This window comes from Etheostoma spectabile, chromosome 19, assembly GCF_008692095.1.
Source record: "Etheostoma spectabile isolate EspeVRDwgs_2016 chromosome 19, UIUC_Espe_1.0, whole genome shotgun sequence".
Classification (NCBI taxonomy): domain Eukaryota; kingdom Metazoa; phylum Chordata; class Actinopteri; order Perciformes; family Percidae; genus Etheostoma; species Etheostoma spectabile.
In genome coordinates, this window is record NC_045751.1 from 12,953,688 (window position 1) to 12,978,687 (window position 25,000).

The 25,000-nt window shown below is 39.8% G+C and overlaps 2 protein-coding genes across 4 annotated transcripts in view; both read right to left on the minus strand.

Moving 5' to 3' along the window:
• vax2 (ventral anterior homeobox 2) overlaps window positions 1–25,000 on the minus strand; it is a 35,821-nt gene that overhangs the window by 10,206 nt on the left and 615 nt on the right. Inside the window, exons 2-3 of one of the 2 annotated variants that reach the window (XM_032544132.1) lie at window positions 14,027–14,283; window positions 9,466–9,653 (exon numbers count right to left, since the gene is read on the minus strand). In XM_032544132.1, the coding sequence (XP_032400023.1) occupies window positions 9,466–9,653; window positions 14,027–14,261 (423 nt within the window). In that variant the 5' untranslated portion in view covers window positions 14,262–14,283. Of the gene's footprint in view, window positions 1–9,465; window positions 9,654–14,026; window positions 15,130–25,000 lie in introns of those variants that run through there. The other variant, XM_032544130.1, reaches the window with a different exon arrangement.
• adisspb (adipose secreted signaling protein b) overlaps window positions 22,374–25,000 on the minus strand; it is a 32,658-nt gene continuing 30,031 nt past the window's right edge. For both annotated transcript variants that reach the window (XM_032544144.1, XM_032544142.1), the window contains exon 6: window positions 22,374–24,677. In XM_032544144.1, coding sequence (XP_032400035.1) covers window positions 24,577–24,677 — 101 coding nt within the window. In that variant the 3' untranslated portion in view covers window positions 22,374–24,576. The remainder of the gene's footprint in view (window positions 24,678–25,000) is intronic.

The following is a 25,000-nucleotide window of genomic DNA, read 5'->3' on the forward strand; positions in this document are numbered from 1 at the left end:
CCCCCCCCCCCCCCCCCCCACGCCTGAGTGAACCCCACCAGGTTTAGAGAACAGCCTTTACCTCCTCATTTCTCATACTATAATGTTAGAGATGTACTACACTCATTCAGCAAAGAAATCAGCAGGGGTTTGAATGTGGTCCATGACTTTCCTTGCATGTCACCCCGCAGTCACTCAAATCACCTTCGTCATAATGGCTTATTTTTGTTATTTTTTGGAATTAAATTTGATTTTGTTGTCAGAGCTGGCAAAATACAGACACTGAGATTTTAAAACCAAAGGACGGTTTCACAATTCAGCTGCCTCGTTTCTGAGGGCTCTTATCCCTATATTTAATGTCTGTACACACGATATCTAATGCATACCCGTCTGTTATGGAAGATCAATCCATCCTGTATTGCTCTTTCTGACTTTTCCATCTTTTTTTCCTCTGTTACCTGAACCAAAGGGCATAAGGATGGAGGGTTTTTAACTCAGGATTTTGGCAGTGGTCAAAAGTAACCAAATACATTTACCCAAGTAAAGTATTTCTGTTTCTTTATAGTTATTTATACTCTGCTGCATTTCAATGGAAATTACTGCACGCTTTACTTATCTCACAATTATAGTCCTTGTAAAACAAAATGCTACCTGAATAAAAACAATATATAGAATAAATCAAACAGTCAAATCAAAAAGCCCCTTCCCTACCCAATATTATATACTATAAAGTACCTATCGTCCAGAGTCACATGTATTCATCTGTGAATACACTGAACATGTTTTATTTACAGTAACATAACTTTATTTAGATCATGGAGAGACAAGCTGAGAAAAAAAATGCTGTTTAACGGTTTTATTTCTTACATTTTTCAGCTGCATTTGTGTGTATAAATAATAAGACAAACGTTTTTACACCAACAACTGCTCTGTAATAATATTTATCTGACTAAAGTATGTTCATTTTAAAAAGGTACGAGTGCCAATTTTTGTGGATTTGCCATTTTGCATAATGAGTACTTTCACATTTGACATGTAAAGTACGAGTTGCCGAAAATACTTTCATCCTTCATTCATTCATTCATTTTTCAGGATGAATAACTACTTTTAGGTCAGTGTTTTTTTGCATAGGCTGCTTTGTTGAACACATGGAAAGGATTCTACGTCCCTCTCCACTGGACGGTGTGTGAAAAAGTAAAAACCTCTTTTATCCAATTTTGCTGTATAGAGAGAACATGGTCTTCCATATGTTTGTGTGTGGCCAAGGATGATGTAATTGTTTCTCACTCTCTCTCTCTCTCTCTCTCTCTCACACACACACACACAAACACAGAGACACACACAGAGACGCAGACAGACAGAGACACACACAGAGACACAGACAGACAGACAGACACAGAAACAGATTTAACAAGTAAATTTAATCTGAGAGAGAGTGATTGAGGACAGAGGCAAATACAGACGTAATTGCTATTATGTCCTGATTATCTAATCAACTGATTAGATTAGCAGGTTTCTTTCTGACCATCAGCGAGTAGACATAAGTTCCCATTCTGAGGACTATGCTCTCGCTTCAGGTTACCACAGAGCAAAGAGGAAAGAGTTTGTTGCTTTACAACACTAAACATTTTAACTGAAAGTACAAAGCAACAAGTGTTAATCTGTCTGCATCACTTCCGATCGCTTATTCTATTCTGAGTGTTTGGACAATCCCCGTACTGTGCCATCTCCTCTCTGCTACATCTGCACAGCTATACGTAGTGGCCGGGTCCTCTACGCTCCAGACAAGTGGCCAGACACCGTCTGTCTGGGCCATCATGGAGAACAATACACACAACGAAGACATTCACTGTACGTAGACACATAAACACACGTGTCATCTCGTCTCCTCTCGCCTCAGTCTGCAGAGGAAAACACAGATTTCCTACAGTACGTGGTACCAAACGGAGTCTTTATTGTCTTTTGAGAGGGGAAAAAAAGCAAAGGTCTTTTAGTTTCCAAACCTACTCCTTTGTCAATACACCACTACAACAATAAATAAACGCGTATACATTCCTTAATTCACATCATACAAAGGCTTCTAGATTAATAGATTTAAACCAGTTGCACAAGCAGGTGGAACTTCTTAACAGGGAATTTAGATTAACCAGGTTTCAGGTCACCTAGTTTTCATAGAGCCTGACTCTCTTCTTCACCCTGCCCACGTGCTCATAGTACTACTACTAATACATTGTATTTATAGATTGCCTTTCAAGACACTCGAAAATTATTTACAGGTTAAAAAAACAACAACATCCTAGCAAGACAATACCAGCTCCAGGAGTCCTGATCTGTGGCCAGCACTGACCTCTAACTTCCCTCTGTGGTTTAAGGATAAACAATGTAAGACAGCAACATCATTTATAAGTTTTCACAGCCATCACTAAACTCTGCTCGAGGCTGTTTGGTATCAAAGAGTTGAGAGAAAAGACAGCCGGCAGAACCGAAGTGTGACATTGATCTCAAATGACGTTGCACACCTGTCGGAGGTCAGTTACTGGTCTTAAATCATATCAAGCACACTACCTAAAAATTTGCTTTTCGGTGGGTAAATCCGCAAAGGGTTTCGGCTGAAGTGGTTGTACACTTTCTGATAACAACATTCATATAATTCATATGGTTTCTCGTCTTTGCTTTTGTTGCCAGAATGTGTGCCTTCTGGCCTTACACTCGCTTTGAGTGTGAGCCAATCAATCCAGAGGCCAGAGACCTATGAAATGCACATATCAACATACTTCAACAGCAGGTAGGCTACATCGCTTCAGTTTACTCGTTCTTAAATCATAAAGTTGAAGTTTCAGACAGTGAAATTAACCAGTGTATGTCAAATGCGTGGACCCTAGAAAATCGGTTATTGTTCGATAACAGCAACAACTTCTCAATACAATTGTGGATTGCAGCTCAATCTACAATGACTTGAGTGAGGTTGTGATAAAAACAAGACGAGTTTAAGAGCCTGCTCTGTGTTTTAAAGCCCTACACAGGAGCTCAACTCTGTGTGAACTGCTCTGAGAGTGTTGACATGAAAGTGAGGACACACACACACACACACACACACACACACGCACAAGCCCTTTGTGAATGTGTTTGTTTACAGTATATTGCATTGCACATTGCATTATATTTCAAATCATTCTTATTAGTTATGCACATTAAACTCACTAGAACTTTTTTAAAAGAGGAATTCATCACCTTGTTAGGTAATTTCAAATAACAAATGTTCTGTGAGCTTAGAAATCACACCTATTTGATAATGTTGAATAAATGTCTCCAGAAATTACAAAGTATTTATGCACTTACATTTTAACATCCTGAACTCTTTTAACTTTCTGCAAAGTGGCGTATTTTTCATAATTAGTTCACTGTTTAGCAGTAGGTACAGTAGGTAGCTTCATCATTTACAATTAAAAACCTGCCTCTACCCGTTGCTATAGCATAATTTTTTTAATGTCAAAATTATAAGAATTGTGTTTTTTGGGGGGGGATTTTCAAAATAGAAATCCCTGTGTCCTTCTCTAAAAAGACAACACCTGTCCTGGTTAAAACTAATTATATTTCACAACCTTAAATTTCTTACAGCTAAATATTAAGTGCAAGGCATTTGTAATATTTTAAAAACACATTTTAACAGTTCCTTCCTATCATCCCGACCAGACACCAGCTTTAAAAGCAAAAATACATCAAATTATAAATCAATTTTAATTGTGTCCTCGTCCATGAACAAAAATAGGAAACAAATGCAAATACTTGCTCACGTCTGTGCATTGTTCACCCAGCATTACATTAAAGATTAACCATGATTCCATCTCTGCGCTCGCTCCCATTTCCTGCAGGATTAAAACTCAGTTTAACACAGCCCAAAGACCATTAAACCCATAAACTCCCCATGGAAGGGCTGCAAACAACAATACACTGATACTCCGGCAGCGTGTATACCGTACATCAGCAGTACTCAACTCTGGAGGACTGTGCAAGAGCTTAAAGTGACCACACAGCGTGTGTCCGAAAATCTCCAGGCAGGACAAGTCCACGACTGTGTGAAGGTGTCGTGCAAAAATAGGAGAGGTTTGACACATAATTAGTCAGTGGTTGTCATGTAAATGTAAAATAAACAGTAGTAATAGCCTCCAAATTATTGATCTAATCACTAAGAGGTACACCTAAACCACTACAAATAAGTTTAAGATGAAAAGGTGCATTAGATTTTGTTGTTTTAAGGTGCTATTTACATAGAACTAAACAGGGAAAACAGCAGTTAAAGCATTCTCTGTGGTCGTTTACAGTAGATTCAGCCAGTTTTCTAAGTCCTAGAAATAATATTTGAGTGATCCTCTTCCATGTGCAGAAAACATACGTTCACAATAACAGCTGAAGCATCCACCTGTATAATCTGTGACCATCCATGAGGAAACTGATCATGAAAGGTAATGAAGCAGAGGGCTGTGTGTGTGTTGGTTGGGGGGTGGGGCGGTTTGTGTGTGGTGGGTGTGTGTGTGTGTGTGTGTGTGTGTGTGTGTGTGTGTGTGTGTGTGTGTGTGTGTGTGTGTGTGTGTGTGTGTGTGTTGTTAGCCTATCCTGTATCGGGGAGCCACCTGCCGGGACGAAGGGAGAGCTCCGAGGTAGTACGGATTACTCAGTAACGCGTGGCGCATTGTGATGATTGATCGCACAAGAGTTGGCAGTTTCCTCTCACAATGATGCAGCTCAAAAATGAAGTGTCACGTGTTTCGACGTATTTAAATTTCAAATGTGAAACTAGACCTATTTGGATTTATTTGCGTTTGATCGACGACATGAATGTTGGATATATGAACTCTGCGCGGTTCAAACGAAGAATATGCATCAGTGTTGGGGGATGGAACTGAAACTGTAGATTAGAGTAATTTCAATAATTACTGACAAATATATTAGTGTCATTAATGTTTTTGTTAGTTCTGAATCAAGTCACGAAAGATAAGCAGTAGATCAGTTTTATTTCCTGACCAGTATCAGTGCCTCCGATGTATGGTCTGCAGTTGTTTCCGCTTTGTACAGGCTAAGCTTTTAGTAACCTGTTTTCTAACATTTATTCTCATTTGTCCGTTTTTTTTTTCGCTGGGGTCTTTGTTGATCGAGGCTTTTTTTAAGAGAAAATTTGTTCAGTGTTCCAGTGCTTCCAAAACAAAAGTCACTGTTTTTGTCCTTTCTAAGAGGAAAATACTACAAAAGTTGCGTCAAACTCGCCAGAAATACATTTGGAAAGTAGTAGTAGTAGTAGTAGTAGGCCTGTCATTAGGTTTCATGTTTAGCCTATTCGGGCGTCTTGGCTGACAATTCATTATTTATACATTCTCACCGCGCGTGTGTGTGTGTGTGTGTTGGGTGGGTGGTGTGTGTGTGTGGTTGTGTGTGTTGTGTGTGTGTGTGTGTGTGTGTCCAATGTCTGCTGCCTCATGCATGATAGTTTGAATGACCGACCACACTAATTGGAGTTACATTATGGGTCAATGACCAAAAAAACACTTCACAATGCACCTCCCGTTTATTGTAATTGTAGTGTGTTTCAATCACTGATAAAGAGGCCTGTCACATATACACACATATACATATATCACACACACAACATATGTAATATATATATTATATATATATATTATATATAATTATATTATTATATTATATATTATATATATATATACATATACATATATATTGTATATATCTATACACATAATATTATCATATATATAACATTATAACATATTACATAATACATACATAATATTTTCACTTAAGATTGAATTTGATAACAAGTGAAATATTTATTTTTTGTCAGAATTTGGGTTCAAGTGTGAGGTTCCATGCTGTGGTGGGTATGAGAGTTGGTGGTTGGGCACAATGATGAACAACGAAATTTGAAAGGATGCCACAGGTTTATTAAGTATCAAAGAAGGTATTGTAAAGTTTAACTGAAATCAACCAAAATCAAATTCTCATCATTTCTACAAGTTACAAAGGAATATTTCGATTGCAATTCCAAAATCTAATTCAGAATTGTGGTGGAAAAAAAGTCCCCCAACTCGACCTTTTATCTAAACAAGAAGCTTGTTCAAAGGTATTCCAGGCTCCTGTGCCTTGTGTGGCTTTGAAATGAAGCAGTCTCTTTTGCTTTAAACCCAACGAACTGCAGAAAAAAAAAAGTTTCTCAATTACCAATGAATGTAAATGTAAATGTGCTGTATTTATATAGCGCTTTTCTAGTCTTAACGACTACTCAAAGCGCTTTTACATCTACAGGAAACATTCACCATTCACACACATTCATACACTGTGGCCGGGGCTGCCGTACAAGGTGCCCTGCTCATCAGATAAACATTCATACACCGCAGCACCGGGGGCAACTCTGGGTTCAGTGCCTTGCCCAAGGACACTTCGACAATGACTGCAGGGGAGGGGATCGAACCACCAACCTTCCGATTGGCAGGCAACCGCTCTACCACTGAGCCACAGCCGCCCCAATGAAAACCATCTCTCTTTTAAAACCTGGAAAACAGTATAGCGAAATGCATACAGCAGCTATTTATAGAAATATTATAAAACAGAAAGCGTAGAAAACAGTAAATGTAAGTTAACAGATCAACGCGTTTACAACAGAACAGCCTAAAATAAGTAGAACCAAATAGACAGATAGACAGACATAGAAAGCAATTAAGAAAGAAAAAAGAAAGAAACAGAGGAAATGCTGCCATATAAAAACGCGCTTTGCCATGATGGAGCTGCTTTAGTGGTCAATTATTTAAACATGAAAATCAAATTACTTGCAGGAAAACCTGGAAAAACCTTTAGTAGCGAACTAAAAAACACTAACACACACGGTCACCTGAAAAAAAAAAAAAAAAAAAAACTCGCTTGAAAAGGACCCAAAAACTTTGAGAGCTTCCATCTTTCCTTTCATGATTAGCTTTGAATGTTGCATTTACTATATATATATATATATATATATATATATATATATATATATAAAACGACACAAATAAAAAGAACACAATGACAAGAAATGTCCACTAATGCCAACAAAAAGCCTTTCAATCACGCTTAAAAACTGCTTCAATAACACATTATGACAATTCAGTGCGATGTTTCACGCCCTTACTGAGGACACTTTATTCAGCCAATCAGCTGCTCTGCTGCCCAGCGTCTCAACAGCAGCAGGAAGCTGAGGCCCTCCCATTAACACCCCTAGTGTCAGCACTAATGAGGGACACAGTGGCTGCTCGGTGTCCGTCCCTCCCCCCACCCCCCCCCCCCCCCCCCCCCCCCCACCCCACACACACACGCGCACACACGCACACGTTTGAGTGTGGTTTTTTTGTGTGGTTAGAGTTAAATGTCGGTGTAGCTACTCCACTGGGATGATGCGTAAAGTTCCTGCAACAAGTGTTTTTACACAACAGGGGATTTAAGTCTGAAATGTTCACAATGCCTCCAAACCAGCCTCCTGGCGTTTACATATTGTTGAAATCAAAATAAATTGGCTCCGTTTTACCTCTAGTCTACTTCCATTTTATTTTGTGGATTTATTTTCAAGGTTTTCATTTTAAACTGGCACCATCTTATTGTAAACAGTAGGCTACCCCATAACGGCCCTGTTCTGTGAGAATGAATATATATATATATATATATATATATATAATATATAGGGCCTATGAAGGGCGAGCCTGAACTCTTAGTGTTTACCCTTTTTTACTATATACTATTACTATTGGTGCCGCACTATAGTCTCCAAATACAGATCGAAGTATACACATACAGGCTAAGTAAATAACCAACATGTCAACAGTCTGTATAATATTTATATATATATATATATATTATAATAATATATATATATATAATATAAACTATATATCTATATATAATAGTATATATATAGATGGTTTTCATTGGTAATAGTATATAGTAAAAAAGGTTTTAACACTAGAGTCAGGCTGCCTTCATAGGCCACTCTGGGTATAGAGCAATGGAGAATACAATGGAGAGAAAAAATTGCAAGATTTATGCTTTTCCCAAAAGATAATCTGCCATTTACAAGATATAACACCAACACAATAAGCATATTATTCTACGTGTGTTGACTAAAGTCCATTTAGCCTAGGCCATGGAGATTGTAAGTGAAGTTACCGTTTGTGAGAAAACAACGCGCTTCAATTGTTTGTGCAATAGTGTAATATTCTTTTGTGATTTGTGTATAATTAACCAAAAAACTAAGTAAACGCATGTTTAACAAACATTATTATTATTCAGTGCATTATTCCTGCATGAGTCAACGAGATAGAAAATGACAGTAAAAACATGCGGTGTTGCAGTGTCGTATAGGCTATCTATGGTGTGTATGTGTGTGTAGTGATGACGCAATTCATAATCACGGAGGGGTTGGGCTAGTGGCGCTGCAGGGAAATTTGAATGAAGCGCGCGGGGTGTGTGAGATGTAGCCTACTGTGGATTAGTAGTAGTGTTCAGAGAAGATATTATATATATATATATATATATATATATATATATATACACCAGGTAGCAACACGGGGAAACTGAACTTTACAGTTTCTTTTACATTACACATACATACACACCATTGCACAACAACACGTTGTATAGGCCTACTGACTGCTGATGCTGCACAGGTAGTAAAGAGATATTAATTTTATGTTTTTAATTTAAATAGGCCCAGCTAGCTTCAACCAATGATGAGTAAAAGTATTTGTTTTCGTGTTTTTTTTTTTTTTTGCAGGACCAAAATCAGATTTAGCCATGCATGCATATCCTACTGTCACACACGTACAGGATTCTAAACAATTATTAATTATTACTATTTTTTTTATGTAAATGTGACAGAAGTTTAAAAGGACCTGGGTTAAATTAGTAGATCTACACGGGCTAGTGCAAATGGTAGGCTATCAGAGCCGTATAGGCTTTATGCACATTAACCATGGGGCTTATTTATGGGTGACATTTGTGTGTTTGTGAGGAGTATAATCTGAATAACAAATCATGCCCCTCTTGTGGATGTTCGCCCCCGGATGTGTCCATTTAACAAGCCAGCTGAGCAGTGTTTTTGGGAGCCAATTAAAAGGCCCCAAACACACCTGTAACCAAATAATTTTAAATATCAGGGTAAATATTAGGGTAGGGTTAATTGAAATGACCTAAATCATTGATCAAGAAATAAGAAAACAATACTTTATTATTAAAGTATCCTATAGACTATAAGGCATTAGCAACCGGTAGCTAGGCTAGCCTACTGAGGAAAAGAATTCTTATCATTTAGGCCTAGCTACCTACTTTAAGATGTTTATCAGAGCTTCTGGTTTAGTTTGTTGTTGTTGTTGTTGTTATTCTTAAAATGGAGTGTTACCACCGCCTTTCGCCAAGCATTTCCCTAACCCTACTTGAGACAACACTTCCTCTTACCTGTGTTTCGGAAAGATTGAGCTGCCTCGCGAGCTCGGTGCGCTCGCGGCCCACGACGTACTGGCACCGCTGGAACTCGAGCTCGAGCCGGTACAGCTGCTCGGCCGTGAAGGAGGTCCGCGTGCGCTTGGGTCGGTCTAAGTCGAGGCCCTTCGGCAGGACGATCTCCCGGATGGTGCCTTTGGCGTCTGTTGAGAATAAAAACACAACTGAAGTCTCAGGACAATTTGGAAAGTTACTCACTACTTTACCTAGCCTACGTGAGTAGCCTAGCTACTCAACTGAGACTATTAATATAAAACACAAATTGAATCATGTTTTCAGCAGTTTTAGGCTAGAACTAAACAGATAAACACCTTTCTTTAAAGACTTGAGTGGATCTTTAAGCCTGCACGGTGCCAAACCGGTGTAGTCTGGCTACAGGCTAATGGCTTTAAAGAGAACAAAAACACTGATGGATAAGCGTCTTTGCGATACACAAGCCACATATGTGTTATTTTTAACACATAGGGAGAGATAACACGTCTGTGTCATTAACACGTATGTTCACACATAGGGAAAATTAGCTACACTTTTCTGCAGCCTAGTTGTGCTCAAATTAGTGTCACAAACTCAAACGCGCACATTGCCTGCGTAGTGTTGGACCACGTGAATGTGATTGCATGTCAGTTTTGCTTAGGCTACTTAAACATACTGTAGGCTATACTGCGTTTTTATGAACTAAAACTGAAATTAAAATCCTTGAACATATCCCTTGCAGTTAAAATAGCCTACTTTATTGGAAAATAGGAATATTGTTTTGGAGGAAGAAAATATACACAGAGAATTCTGCTCAGTTTTGACCCCGATTTCTCAACACCGGAGTGCTGACTAATGACTTATAACAGAATATCTGGCTATTACGTGTCTTCCAATGAGTGGTGTTGCACAAAAATAAGTGGTATAGTGTTATTTCTCTGCATGCCATTTAAATAGTTAAAGAGTTTAGAACCAATGAAAAGCTTCACTCTCAGCTGTTTCCAAAGCTCTGTGCGTCAGTATCTATCCACCACCACAACAACAACACTGGGTGTTTTGGTGCCTTTTATGTTCGTATTTAATTTTTTGTTGGGTCGTTTGTTCCACTCCGGGATATTTGTTATTGATCTCAGTTGGTTTATTTTAAGAACTGGCTACTTCGATTTTTGTTTCCAACGATAGTTTGGAAAATCAGAAATTATTTAAATAGAAGAAAATAAACTTGGGAGTACAAAACATAGCCTATATTAAAAGGTAGATTTTAGTAAATTCAAATTATAGAGAGAGATCCTGGATGGGTCGGGGTCATTACATCCCGCCCTGGATCCAGAAGCCCTCGGGTTATGGTCTCCACGGTTCAATAAATTAAAAAAAAACACAATTGTTACATTCATTTTGTTGTAATCGACATTAAAAAAAAAACGTGTTTCAAACAGTATTATCTTTGTATTTGCAGCTTTTTTTTGGTTAGTTTGTAACACTCTAGCCGGGAATGTTTGTTCGTATTTATCACATTGAATGGAAGCGTAGGCCAGACAAGATCTCCTCTTTGTCCAGGGGTTTTAGGTCATAAAATATGCAATCCAATAAAATATGAAGAGTCCTGAATTAAATATGAAACAAAACTGATTGAATCGAACTTCCATATTGTTTCTGAAGGAAGGAGCAACCAAAACTCTGAAGTAACAGAGTACAACAATAGTAACAGAGTACAACAAAATATATATATATATATATATATATATATATATTTTGTAGCTGTAACAGGAAAATTGGATGTGTTTTGAAGACAGATATCTGCTTACGTTAACGTTATTTTAAAGTGTAGAAATGTATAGGTAAATACAATATCTGAGGTATTTAAATACAGCAGGTGTAAAAAAAAGGAGAATTGGTGCGTAAAAGGAAAACCTTGCTTTATTCCCTATGTTACAGCATAGGGAAACGCAGTAAGTGAATCAGTTAGTACGCCCTTAACTGTATAGTTATTTCAATGACAGTGTTAAATACTGTTGCACTGCAGTGTTTGGTTAACTTACAGGCCTAATGAAACATGTCGGAGAGGTCTCCATCTTTACGCACGCATAATGACTTTGCGTAATGTTTCCCCAGGCAAGTGAGATTCTGCGCCAGAGATGATGTAAACCCTACTTATATTGAGCTATTTGGACACACTTTCTTCTCCGGCTCCGGAGCAAAAAATAGCTCACCAGCTCACCCTGGGATGGAAACGTTTGCGAGCAGAGGAGGGAACCAGCGTCTGTGTGCAGACCGACTGACCTCTCGGTGACCCCGGCCTCTCTGCGTAAAAAACCCAAGCATCCAGACTCGGCTTAAAAAAACAAATCCTGACACTGTTGGCGTCGTTTGCTCAGCGCGAACTCCACCTCTACAGTATCTCCACCACAAACCGGCTCACACCCTGGCCCTTCTACAGGCCACTTTCTCCTCTCATGGACACCATTAACCAGCGACGGATGCAGCACCATAACGACTGGATGTACCGATGATTCACAAGCTTTGACCGAGACTATAGAAACATCTGCCTGTCAGATCTAATGTAAAAATAATACTCGGTATCGGATATGCATGTGATCAGTAGTAGAGAAATGTAATATGATAAAAATGCTGTCTTAAAGTATGACAGTATATGGTTCAATAGTCTATCAATAAAATAACAATCGTTAAATAAATTGGTATGGCTTCTGCATCCAAGTCTCTCTCTCTCTCTTTTTCGCCATTTCTCCGTGATTCTCCTCCTCTCACGTTCTCTGTGTCGTTCACTATCTCAAATTGCTCGTTCTTACACTGATTTGACTATTCTCTGGCTAAACGAGCAGCTTCTTTATATGCCAGGACACCGCACGACTAAACGTCCAATAAAAGATCAACTAACCAGCCAGAAAACACAAATATCCCCAACATCGGCCTATATAACCGAGGATTGATAGGCCGACATATTGATTCTGTCCACGTCAAACAGTTACACACACCACTGAAAAGGTCTTGCACAAAAAATATCAATTACATTTTGAATCTTTTTTTTCTATACGGTTTTGTGAAGCCGTGCAATCTGCTGAGGTTTTGCTCTTGGAACGCATTTGATAAAAAAATCTTCAAGCAGGAAAACTTCCCAATGATTCACATTCAAAATATGCATCACATAATACATTTTAAATTTAAGTTTGTTTCACCCTTCCGGGGTCCTTCTGTTTACGTGCTGAAATAATTACAAATGTCCTGCATGCAAAAAAAAAACCATAAATAACCTACAGGTCTAGACAGATTTATACATGTCGTCCTAATGTTATTGGACCCTTTACACTTCCATGTGAGCACAGTACACACAGTTACTGTGCAATTTAATTTCATAAGATTTAATGTGCAAACATAAATGAACTACATATGTTTTGAGCTTAAAATATGACTCCAAAACCACCTATGAATTATATAGATTTTAAATTTTATTTTTGCACAGTGCAGTGATTTTATCTTCATTTTCTGCGTTCTCTCATTCAAAGTCTGCAGGGCCTCAGGAGGGCGTGGACTTATTAAATATTACTCGGGTGTTTATTAGCATAACGTTGGCACACAAAGACAAGCAGCTACTGAGTAACCACACACACACACACACACACACACACACACACACACACACACACACACACACACACACACACACACACACACACACACACACACACACACACACACACACACACACACACACACACACACACACACACCTGAATTATGTTTCTTTCATCAGCTTCTTTGTTGACTAAAGCAAAACAAAGCCTACGAGGATAAATTTCACCAAATTATCCTCAACAGTTTTTTTTTTTTCTCTCAGATATGATTTTTAACCTTCAGACACAGATATTTTAAAGAGAAAATATTCACTACTTGTGAAAAAAACAAAAAAACCATGAGGCAATATATTGAATCTGACTAAATACGTTTTTTTTATTTTCAAATGAAGGAGTTGTCACAGCTGATACAGACTGTGCCGAATAGGCCTATACTATTATTAATATTGTAATTCATATTTACGGGTGTGGCGGTGTTCAATCATTTAGGCATCGCGGACGTGAGAGTAGCCCATTGTCTCCACAGCATGATCTGTGTGTGTAGTCCACCCTGCACCAGAGGTGTTGTATTGTTCAGCATCCAGTCCAAGTTTTACACACTTCTGTGTTTGAAAAGACTAATGTCTGCATTCTTTCAGTTAATTATATTTTCTAGTAGCCTGGCACTTTGACATGTTTAATGGGAGAAGTACCAAACAACTCCACATTCATGTTCCTTTTTTAGTAGATATGTCCCAAATTGAAGATATATATTTTACTTACTTTAATTAATATGACTGTCAACACATTGTCTGGGGTGATCCTATGACCAGGATACTTAATGTTGGGATAATTGTAAATAGAATAATAGTGAAGTTTTAACAGCCTCAATTTCCTGGAAACTCTCAGACATATGCTACTTAGATTAACGCCCGGGGTGGGGGGGTGGGGGGGGTTTGTTTTCGTTTACTTACCCCTTACTAAAATCCTCCGACAGTAGTCAGGGTCCACTCCCAAAAGTTTGTCGTGTCCGTCTTCACTGGAGGACGTCGGGGTAGACGCTGCTGTCCCCGGGGTGTCGGTGGAACTCTGAACCGGGGACCGGCTCCCTATCTCGGCGCGGCACACTGTCTCCATCCGGTCCGGACACAGCGGGTTGGGTCCACAGCGGTGGCTCCCATCGCCCATAGTCGTGGCCTGATCAAACATCTACAAGTAAGTTGCACTCTCTCTAATATTATCTCTAGGCTACGTCCTTCTGTCGCTGCTGCTCCCCCGCGTCTTTCTACTTTCTTCTCCTCTTAGCAAGTGTTCTCAAGAACATGCCCTCTTCTCCCTCCAAAATAAAAAAAAAAAAAAGTAGATCCAGTTACAAATGAACCATGCGGTCCTGCAACGGAACCGGGGATTGCTTCAGGCTCTCTGCATGACACACGATCCGGAGTCCAAACCCAAGTCAGCTGGGGAAGAAGGGGAGGGGGGGGGGGGGGGAGGCTGGGGGTCCGCTTGGGATCCTGCTCTAACTATAATAGCCAGGAGGTGCAGAAGAAATGCATGGTGCAGCTTGTAAGGTACAAGGGGGCAACCAGATCTATGGAGGAGCGGGGAGGTGCCGCAAACACACGCACACACTGCTCACCCACGTAGAAAGAAAGTGAGAGGCGGCGAGAAACCCACACGGCAGCGGTCACAGTTTACAGGGCACAAGCCAGAGAAGAAAGTTTCTCCTGGTGTGTCTGGAGCAGCAGCCTGTTACTTCAGCCCCGGTCACATCGCCTGCCTCTGCGGATCCGTGATTGCATGTTGTTGGTGGTGAGATGGCCACATAAGGGGTCGGTGGTCTTCTGTTATTGGCGAGAAGATGTGTCTGTGTTGAATACCCTTCAGGAGGGGACTCTCGGGAAAATGATCACATTAGCTCGCAAATAAATTGTGGAGCGCTCGTGTCAGTAGCCTAGTTATAATTTGCTTTCCAGCTGAAACAGCCCGTCTGTTCGGGGCGGCTGAAACACCCTGCCTACACTAACAGAGCAGAGATGTTGCTGTGTGTGGAGGATATTGGTGGTGACACGGTCCACTTTACAAAGGCATGAACCTCGGACGTCATTTCCTGCCCACGCAGGGTCGTCGCTGATTGGTCCGCTGGTAGGGCACGTTTTTGACAAGAGGATGAGCGGCGCTGCAGACCGGGATCACGGAGCGTGGAGACATGAGACGATGTGTTTGTGTGCGCTTTCCGTTTTGGAAAATGCAGCTCTGCCCGGGCTTCCCCGTAGCTCTATCAGACGCTGACGTTGTTTTTACGGCTCTGGAAAAAAAAAGTGTGAGTGCAAAGAAAAACTAGTTTTAACAACAGCCAGATGCAGTTCTTACACAGTAAGGCAAAACTTTATTTTTTATTTTTTATCTCACTCATTCATGGGCCTCAAAATTCCCAATATGAATATATAGGATCTGAATCAGCGCACTATTTGCATAGCCCTTAGGCCTACAGTGTGGGCTATATTGTTGGATTTTTAATAAACATTGGGTGCCATGACATGGTTTAGGTTCTATAGAAAGCCTGCAGCCAGATATGAGTGTTGCTTCATTTTCTCTAACAGCTACATTTAAGTGTTACCCTAGAGTTAATGGGGACTAAAATTCTGAGTTTGGATTTCAACCGTTTGTTTATGCCCCTGACTGCTGGTTCAGAAGATGATAACACAATCAATTGTTAGTGTTTTGTTGAAACCGTTTTTATCAAAAAAGATGTTCAAATGCAAACATCTGTAATATCAGCTCAAAACATCACCTGTATAATCTTGTTCTAAAAAATAAGATATCGGCCCTCAACAACTCATATTGGTCACATTCTGTTATATTTTTTTGAGGATGGATAAGCAGCAACACGTGCACATTCAGTATTATACAATAATACATAAATATAATACAATATAACCCAATACAAAAACATCACAGCCTGAAAATTAAAGAGAAAAAAACGTTGAATGAACAGTCTTATCCGAAGTTACAAGATCAACAGGTGTTCCTGTTATTTTGCAACAAGTCGATAGTTTTATGACATGTTGACGGCACCTTCCACTCCTGCAGAACCCCACTGGTAACACACAATCTCTTCTCAATAATAAATAACAAAAAAAAAAAGAGCATAAATGGAGGTTTCTATTTGTTTTCCACTGCAGATAAAATATGTCATTCCCAGTCAATGACTGCTATTTACTGTATAGCCCGTATGCAGAGCCATCTTCCTGAATCACCAGCCCATTTTCTTGTGTTGTACTTTGTTGTGATTGTGAGATGATTTCCGTGGCAGGGATGACTCAAACACTGGCTGGAATTTCCTCTTTACAGGTAAAACATCTTTGAAAACACTGCGGAGAAGAAGAGGAAAAGGACTTTGAGCGGAATTATATAATTATAGTTTTGCCATGTGTTTTTTTTTTTTTTCTTTCTTTCTTCTTATTTTCCTTAGCCGAGGCCGTAATTACTGCACAGCCACGGGTCGTTACTCCTTTCAGCTGGCCTAATCTCACAGAGGATGAATAGAAACTGTCAATCAGACGCTGCACTCAGCAGCGAGACAAGAGGGGACTGATTGCTGCTGCTGTGATGCGAGACGCGCGCGCGCACGCGCCACACACACACACCAACCACACACACACACACACACACACACACACACACACACACACACACACCTTTTTCTCTCCAGTGTTTTCATTTCAATTTCACTTCCTTACTATTTTTACTTCTACCACGTCTAACTTTTCTAAATACTGCTCATATTTAGATTTTTTTGATAGGCGCATGAGGGAAACATGTTTGTGTTATTCTGTGGGGTGATCATAATATTTTATCAACCGTATGAACATTTTATAGCTGCTGCTTTTGCCGCAAAAAAAATGTCTCGTGCAGGATATTTGCAGCACTGACTGGCACCTCTTTAGTCTAGTCTTTGTAACCTGATGCACAAAGTAAAAAATGCATGGCCTAAATTTGTAGAACAAGTTCATAGTGATAAATATATACGTTTATTTTCCACTGATTGAGTTCCTGGGAGACTAATAACATGCATACACAAGCTGTAATAAAAAACATAAAATAAATATTTAAAACGCAGTTTAAAACAGGAAGTTAGATGTTGCGCAATAGTAACATTTAGGCTACTGTAGATGTAACTTGTATAGAAATGAATGATGCATTGAGTAAATTACCAAAACAGTATATACAGCTATAGATTCATCTGACCAGCAGCAACATAAACATTATGTTTATGTCTCTGTATAATGAGAACTTTATTTTGCTGATAGTACTTGTAAGCACAACTTTTACTTGCAACAGAGTATCTTAACATCATTGTGTTCTTCTGACCACATCTTTATTGATCACGTTTCAATAATTGCCCATGTCATGTTTTTTTATAATTATTATTTCATCAGTAGGATAGAATAATAACCAAGTTTCCTTACTTTTGAAATATTATGGCAGTTCTCTCAGCCCTGAGGAGATGTTTAGAATACTTTTTATAATTGATGATCTGAATGCACTGGTAACTTAAAACCAGTGTAATCAAGGGGGAAAAAAACTCATTTATTTGCTGATGATGATCAAACCTAAACGAATTCCCATAATCTCCATTTTACACGAATCATATTTCTGCTCCAATCCCAATGACTGCTTTACTGCAACAACTACAACTACTCTCTGGCTGAGTTTGCCCGCAGGCCAAAAGGAAACAAATGTTTATTTGAGCCCTGCACCGATTGCCGCCCCCCCGGCTACGGCTGGATTGCGGCCTCGTGGAGCTCAATCTGATCAATCAGATCAATCAACAGAGATTACTGTAATCCCAAAGGTCAGCGGGAGGCCACCGGACCACTCAGAGTTCACACGTCCCACACAAGCTCCAGACAAATCTGTGCTGGAATGACAAACATTTGGCCATGGAGGTGTGTTTTTATGGAAAGATTAATTTCAGATGATTTATGCAACCTGGTGTGTATAAATGTGCTGTATTTATATTGCGCTTTTCTAGTCTTAACGACTACTCGAAGCGCTTTTACATCATACAGGATACATTCACTATTCACACACATTCATATACTGTGGCCGGGGTTGCCGTTAAGGTGCCCCCTGCTCATCAGATAAACATTCACACACATTCACACACCGATGCGCAGCACCAGGGGGCAACTCGGGGCTCAGTGTCTTGCCCAAGGACACTTCGACATGGGACTGCAGGGCAAGGGATCGAACCAACAACCTTCCAATTGGCGGGCAACTGGCAAGGCAGCTCTACCACTGAGCCACCCACATAGCGTTCAGTTTAGACTCAGACATCAGAAAAATAACATTTTTGTCACAACGAACGCATGAAGGCTATTAATGAGTTCCCAAGCCTTTATGAGAGGCAGTAATATTGCAAAGGTGTCTTTTTTTAATAGCGAAGCACGTTATGTCACTCACAAGCAAGGGGGGAGGGGGGGGGGCATCCTAAAGAGAAAAATAAGTCAAGATTCAGGTGCGTTTATGGAGCTTTGGGAATGTAAAATGCGCACAAGTGTGACGGACACGCAGCTTTACGCACCATTTATTTGGAGTTGATTTTCCAAATCCACAGCCACATCTTTATGGCCTCGTCTTTATGATAAAATCTCATAAAAATTCCCTTTCTCCCAGAAGGTCAACTATACTCAACTTTTTTTTTACACGCTGTAACTCCTGCCGTGTAGTCGAAGTTAGATCACTGATAGCACGGACGCGATGCATCTGCTTTATGAAGTAGATTATTGCACAAATGAGGAAACACAAGAAAACTGCAGCTGAAGAATCTATAATTCGTTCAACCAAATGATTAAAACAAAAACAGAGCCACCGTGAAGAACTGCGATAAAACGAAATTTGGTTCATTTTAGAGGAATTGTTACGAGAATAACATAAATGCTTTGCAGCTACTCAGTGCCAGTACAAGCTCGGCCTTGTTCCCAGGGCAACATGTGAGTACAACAATCCGCTTTTTAGTCTACCACGAGTTTTAATTTATATTTACCGACTGTCAGTGAAGTCTTCCGTTTGATAGCTGCCAATCAACAAAATACTTATAAAATAATTTGATTTTACACTAAACAGTGGAGAATCATAGATGCATACATATAAAAACTAATAAAGTAATGCAAAAATGTGTAAGTCGGGCTACAAGTTATAATGTACGAACGCAAAATATGTTATTTGTGTTGCATTCAAGGGACACACCGTCTATTATTTAAAATAAAGGTTTAAGACAAATAAGTGCAAAACCTAGTTTTAATATTATTTCTCTCTTTTAACCACCTGTAGAGCCCTGAGTTTAAATATTACCTATACACACCAATATGTGAATTATTTAGACGCTGCGAATTAATGCAACCTGCCAAACTGTTCTCCCCGTCACATATAAGCATTTTTAATACAACACACACGTGTGGTGTTCTAATAAAATCCAACATTAGTAGAAATAAATAGACCTCACATGAACAAGAGAGAAAAAATAAGAAGCAATAACGACGATATGAAAAAGATTTCTTGGTCTTTGTTTATTAAATGGATCCATCCGCAGCATGTGCACCAATAGAAGACTGCTGTAGAAACGCTGTGCAGCAGCAGCGGGGCTGGGGCTGGGCCTGGATCTGGGGCTGGGGCTGGGCCTGGATCTGGGCCTTGGCTGGTCCTGGTGCTGGGGCCGGGCCTGGGGCTAGGGCTGTGGCTGGTCCTGGGGCTGGGGCTGGTCCTGGTCCTGGGGCTGCTGTGTCCGGGTTGAACTCAGGACTCCAACAACACCAACTGTCCCACAGGAGGATCGCCTTGTGCTGAAAGCTTCCCAAACCTAATTCAAACAACCAGTAGGCTACTGATTTATTTTGGACTATCCAACGTAAATTTATCATTTTCAAAAACTAAGTTAAGTTTAAATGTTTTTAATTTGCATTTTCAATAGCAATGGTTATCTAAGATTGGTTGTATAATGCCTGGAAATGAGCCAGAGAGAAGAATCCACTAAGTCTTCATCTTGTTTTTTTATTTATTTTTTGTAGAAGAAGCGCCAATCTGGAAATAAAGTTTTAAATGTATAAGTTATAAAGTTGAGTTTTTCAGCACAAACTTATGGTGATACTCTAATGGCTCCTAATGCACTTTGGTCCCTAAATATTCATAATTATCTTTATAATGTGGACTTAAATGGCAGCAGGTTATTGAACAGCTAAAACTAAACGTAACCTCTCTTTGTTATCTTCATCCACACAGACATCTCAGCCTGTCCTGTTATGTTATGTGCTGTTTTAGTAGCATTATAGTTGTAGGTTTGTTGTTGTTGCACTGTGTATATTACCGTCTGTTATTTATCAGTCATGATGCGGCTGTTGTACTGTAAATCCACGGTTACTGCTAGTTTAACCAACAACCTCATATTTCACTGATTAAATCGTTGTTTTTTTTGCACATGCGCCACCTTCTAATTCTAAAAAAAATCAAAACAATTATGGCTAAAATTTCCTAAGCAGATCGAAATTCTACATATCTCCATTTTTCCAGAATCTTGAAAGCAAGTATCCAAATTTAAGTATGTCTTCATTTGCAAAAAAAAAACACCTAAATTAAAAAGTGCAAACCATCCATTTTTGAATCTAATCAAGGAGTTTGAAGCAGAAAGCTAAAAAAAAACATTTCTTTGAACTTTAGGGTTCATCAGAAAACGTTGATGTTTTCTATGCAAATCAGTCCCTAAAAGCATGAAGCAACAAAGGAATCCAGACTGGATTGGGATCATTGGAAACATCTGACTAGCATTTAGCCTACAAATGAGAAAATAAACCCATGTCTCTTCAATATTTGTGTTAAACTCACAAAATGTTTCTTCTATCTTCAATTAAATTTCTGACTGAACACAAGTAAAACATGATTTTGTACCTCAGATCAGAACAGTGACTGACAGAAATTTCAGTAAAATGGCAACAAACTGCTGTATTCTCACACCTCGGATTTTGGTCTCTTGGGAAAGTTTACACACTCACGTTGCTAAATCCAGTGTTTTCAATTAGTTTCAGTTAAAATGTACACTAGTTAATCTTTAAAACCCAAATTCTAAGAAGACTTTCAAATGAATCTGAAATGTTGATTTTTTGTTTTTAAATCTCACATGAGAATGTTGTGTGTAACAGAGGTGAGATCAGTGCTGCGGTGTGGACTGCCACCAAGTGTTCCTGCTGTGAACTGACTGAAGAGGCAATAAGAAACAAAACCCAAACATACACTCAACTTTTATTCATTTTTGATATTCAGAAATACAAACCACACACACACACAGAAGACAGATATCAACAAATGCACTGCTACATTCTTGAAACAGTAACCTATTGAGTGTTACACTTTAGAAGAAGAAACCAAGCAGAGTTTGACCTATTACAAGCAAACAAATACATCTTTTTAATCTGCACTACGACGACAGCTTGTGGCCCACTACGTAGAGACATTATACACAGAATCATTTACTTTAAGGCTGATTTATTCAATAGGGTATAACAGAACAAAATGTTGATTCATGCAGAACGACGACAGTGCAGCCAGATCATGGCACAAATGTATAAAAAAAAAAAAAGCTGAAAAGTGATCATGAACTCTATGATCTGCACTCATACTGTGATAGGAGCAATGGGATTGAGAGACAGATCCACCTGTTGGAGGGGATTTAACACTGTGTTTGCCTGGTGGGTGCATGATGTGCAGGAGATGGTAAAACAACATGGGGCTCAGGCTAAATGAGGAACAGGACGGTATAATGAAAGGCACTTTGCGTCGCATGTGTGCTCTGAAGGCTTTATGAATGAATTCAAACAAAAGAAACAAATCCTTCCCAAACTCTGCTGAAGTGGCTGCAGCAGGTTTTATTAAAGGGAAAATCCACCCAAAACACAAAAATAATGCAAAGACTATTTTTCATTGTCGATTCATCTAATGATTATTTTCTGGATTAGTGGTCTATCCAACGTCAGAGAATAAGGAAACAAATGTCCTGGTGATGTCTTCAAATATCTTGTTTTATCAAACCAACAGTCCAAAAAAACCCAGAGGTATCAAATTTAAATAAAAGAAAATCCTAACATTTGCAGATCTGGAACCAGAGAAGGTTGACATGTTGGCTTGAAAAATGTCTTAAATAATTAAATGATTATCAGAATAGCTGCACATTAAGTTTTTTGTTGATTGACTGATCAATTAATCAACTGTACTTTATTTCGGCTCTATGTAATAGCCTTCAAAAAGTCTTGTTTGGTACTTTTTTAAATTTTGTGAAAAGTGGCAAAACATAACAACATGCCATTATATTTACAGCTCAACAACATAGAAGTTTGGTAGCAGAGATCTAAAATATAGACACTAACCATCAGAATTTGGTGTCAGCTCCTTGCAATAAAAGGACAAAGCACTTCTTTTCCGATGCACTATTTCACACAAATGTTTCATAATCATGCAGGGAGATTATCCCAGAAAAAAATACTCCAGTAGATTAATGCCATATAGCTAGCACACATGCTTTTAAGCATTATACTTTGTTTGTTTCTCAGAGGAAAGCCTCTCTTTTCATTATTGCTGCTGCAAATACTTTCCTCAAATATACCTATTAAAATACTTTCACACTCTTTGGGATTTCCTGGGAAATGCAGAAAATGAAAAGTAGTGGTTATCACAACAGGAACCTCACATATTGAAGATATATAACTTTAGCTTTCCATACAGTGGTCTGCAGAGCCACCTTAAGGTTAGACAGAGACATTACAGCCAGGGCCACCTTAAGGTTAGACAGAGACATTACAGCCAGGGCCACCTTAAGGTTAGGCAGAGACATTACAGCCAGGGCCACCTTAAGGTTAGGCAGAGACATTACAGCCAGGGCCACCTTAAGGTTAGGCAGAGACATTACAGCCAGGGCCACCTTAAGGTTAGGCAGAGACATTACAGCCAGGGCCACCTTAAGGTTAGGCAGAGACATTACAGGCAGGGCCACCTTAAGGTTAGACAGAGACATTATAGGCAGGGCCACCTTAAGGTTAGACAGAGACATTACAGCCAGGGCCACCTTAAGGTTAGACAGGGACATTACAGGCAGGGCCACCTTAAGGTTAGACAGAGACATTACAGGCAGGGCCACCTTAAGGTTAGACAGAGACATTACAGCCAGGGCCACCTTAAGGTTAGGCAGAGACATTACAGGCAGGGTCACCTTAAGGTTAGACAGAGACATTACAGGCAGGGCCACCTTAAGGTTAGACAGAGACATTACAGGCAGGGCCACCTTAAGGTTATAGGCAGAGACATTATAGGCAGGGCCACCTTAAGGTTATAGGCAGAGACATTACAGGCATGGCCACCTTAAGGTTAGACAGAGACATTATAGGCAGGGCCACCTTAAGGTTAGACAGAGACAATACAGGCAGGGCCACCTTAAGGTTAGACAGAGACAATACAGGCAGGGCCACCTTAAGGTTTGACCATAGACCGTTAATATTAATATGTCAATCAATATATATACAGTCTATGGGTAAGACAGAGACATTACAGGCTGGGCCACCTTAAGGTTAGACAGAGACATTACAGGCAGGGCCACCTTAAGGTTAGACAGAGACATTACAGGCAGGGCCACCTTAAGGTTAGGCAGAGACATTACAGGCAGGGCCACCTTAAGGTTAGGCAGAGACATTACAGGCAGGGCCACCTTAAGGTTAGACAGAGACATTACAGCAGGGCCACCTTAAGGTTTGACCATAGACCGTTAATATTAATATATCAATCAATATATATACAGTCTATGGGTAAGACAGAGACATTACAGGCAGAGCCACCTTAAGGTTATAGACAGAGACATTATGGGCAGGGCCTACTTAAGGTTAGACAGAGACACTACAGACTCCACATTGCCATCTCGCCATCTCCCCCCCCCAGAATCATGCAGGTTTCTATTCCTTTCTATAGGTCACTGTTAAACTACTACATGAATAAAAGAGCCCTTGTTTACGCCCTCCCCTATAAATCCATCTGGGATTAAGTTTGCACATCAGGAAAAGAGTGAACTGGAACACAAGAGGTGGTGAAAAGGGATCGGAGGCTACCCTGATTCAAAGACTGCTGCTGCCCTCTAGAGGTTCAGTAAGGAAAACACAGATTAACAACAGAATACAACATGGTGACAAACAAGAATTGGAGGATAGTGACAAACTGTACAAATGCTGTTGATGTTGTGAAAGTTGCAGCAAAGGAATGTTTTTGTATGTTAATGTTCTCAGGACGCAAATATCCATTTTCTCTAATCCAACAATGAACACTGTGTGTACATTATGTGGCACTAAATCATTTGTGTGTACACACTTTCCTATTAGGTGCCTGTTTAATTTGGTAGGGGTACACTTCAATGATGGGAGGTGGGTACGTGGGTACGTGTGTGTGTGTGTGTGTGTGTGTGTGTGTTCCAGGTGAAAGGGGAGCAGGAGCTTTAGTCAAATCCTTGCCAGTCGCTCTGTTCAGAGTCATACTCCAACTCCACCCCGATGCAGCGGACTCCGTCCAGCAGCATGGGTGTACCGTGGTGACGATCTAGAAACGTGGCAGAGAGAGAGAGAGAGAGAGATAAATTCACTAATCCGAGAGGTTTATTAAACACTTACGTGTATCCGTTGCCTTTGAAGCTGAAGTCACTCTGTGTTACAACTATGTGTCATGATGCCATCATGGCAGCCCCTCCCTCTCCCCGTTTGTGTGTGTTGTTTTGTTTCCCTGTTTGTCATCCCTCATGTTTCTCCCTCCAGTGTCTGTGAGTTGTGGGTGTGGCTTAGTTTGCAGGCTGCTCCAGGTGAAGCTCACTGCCTAATCTTCCCCAGCAGAATTTAAGGCCGGCTCTGATTTATTACCAGAGCGTT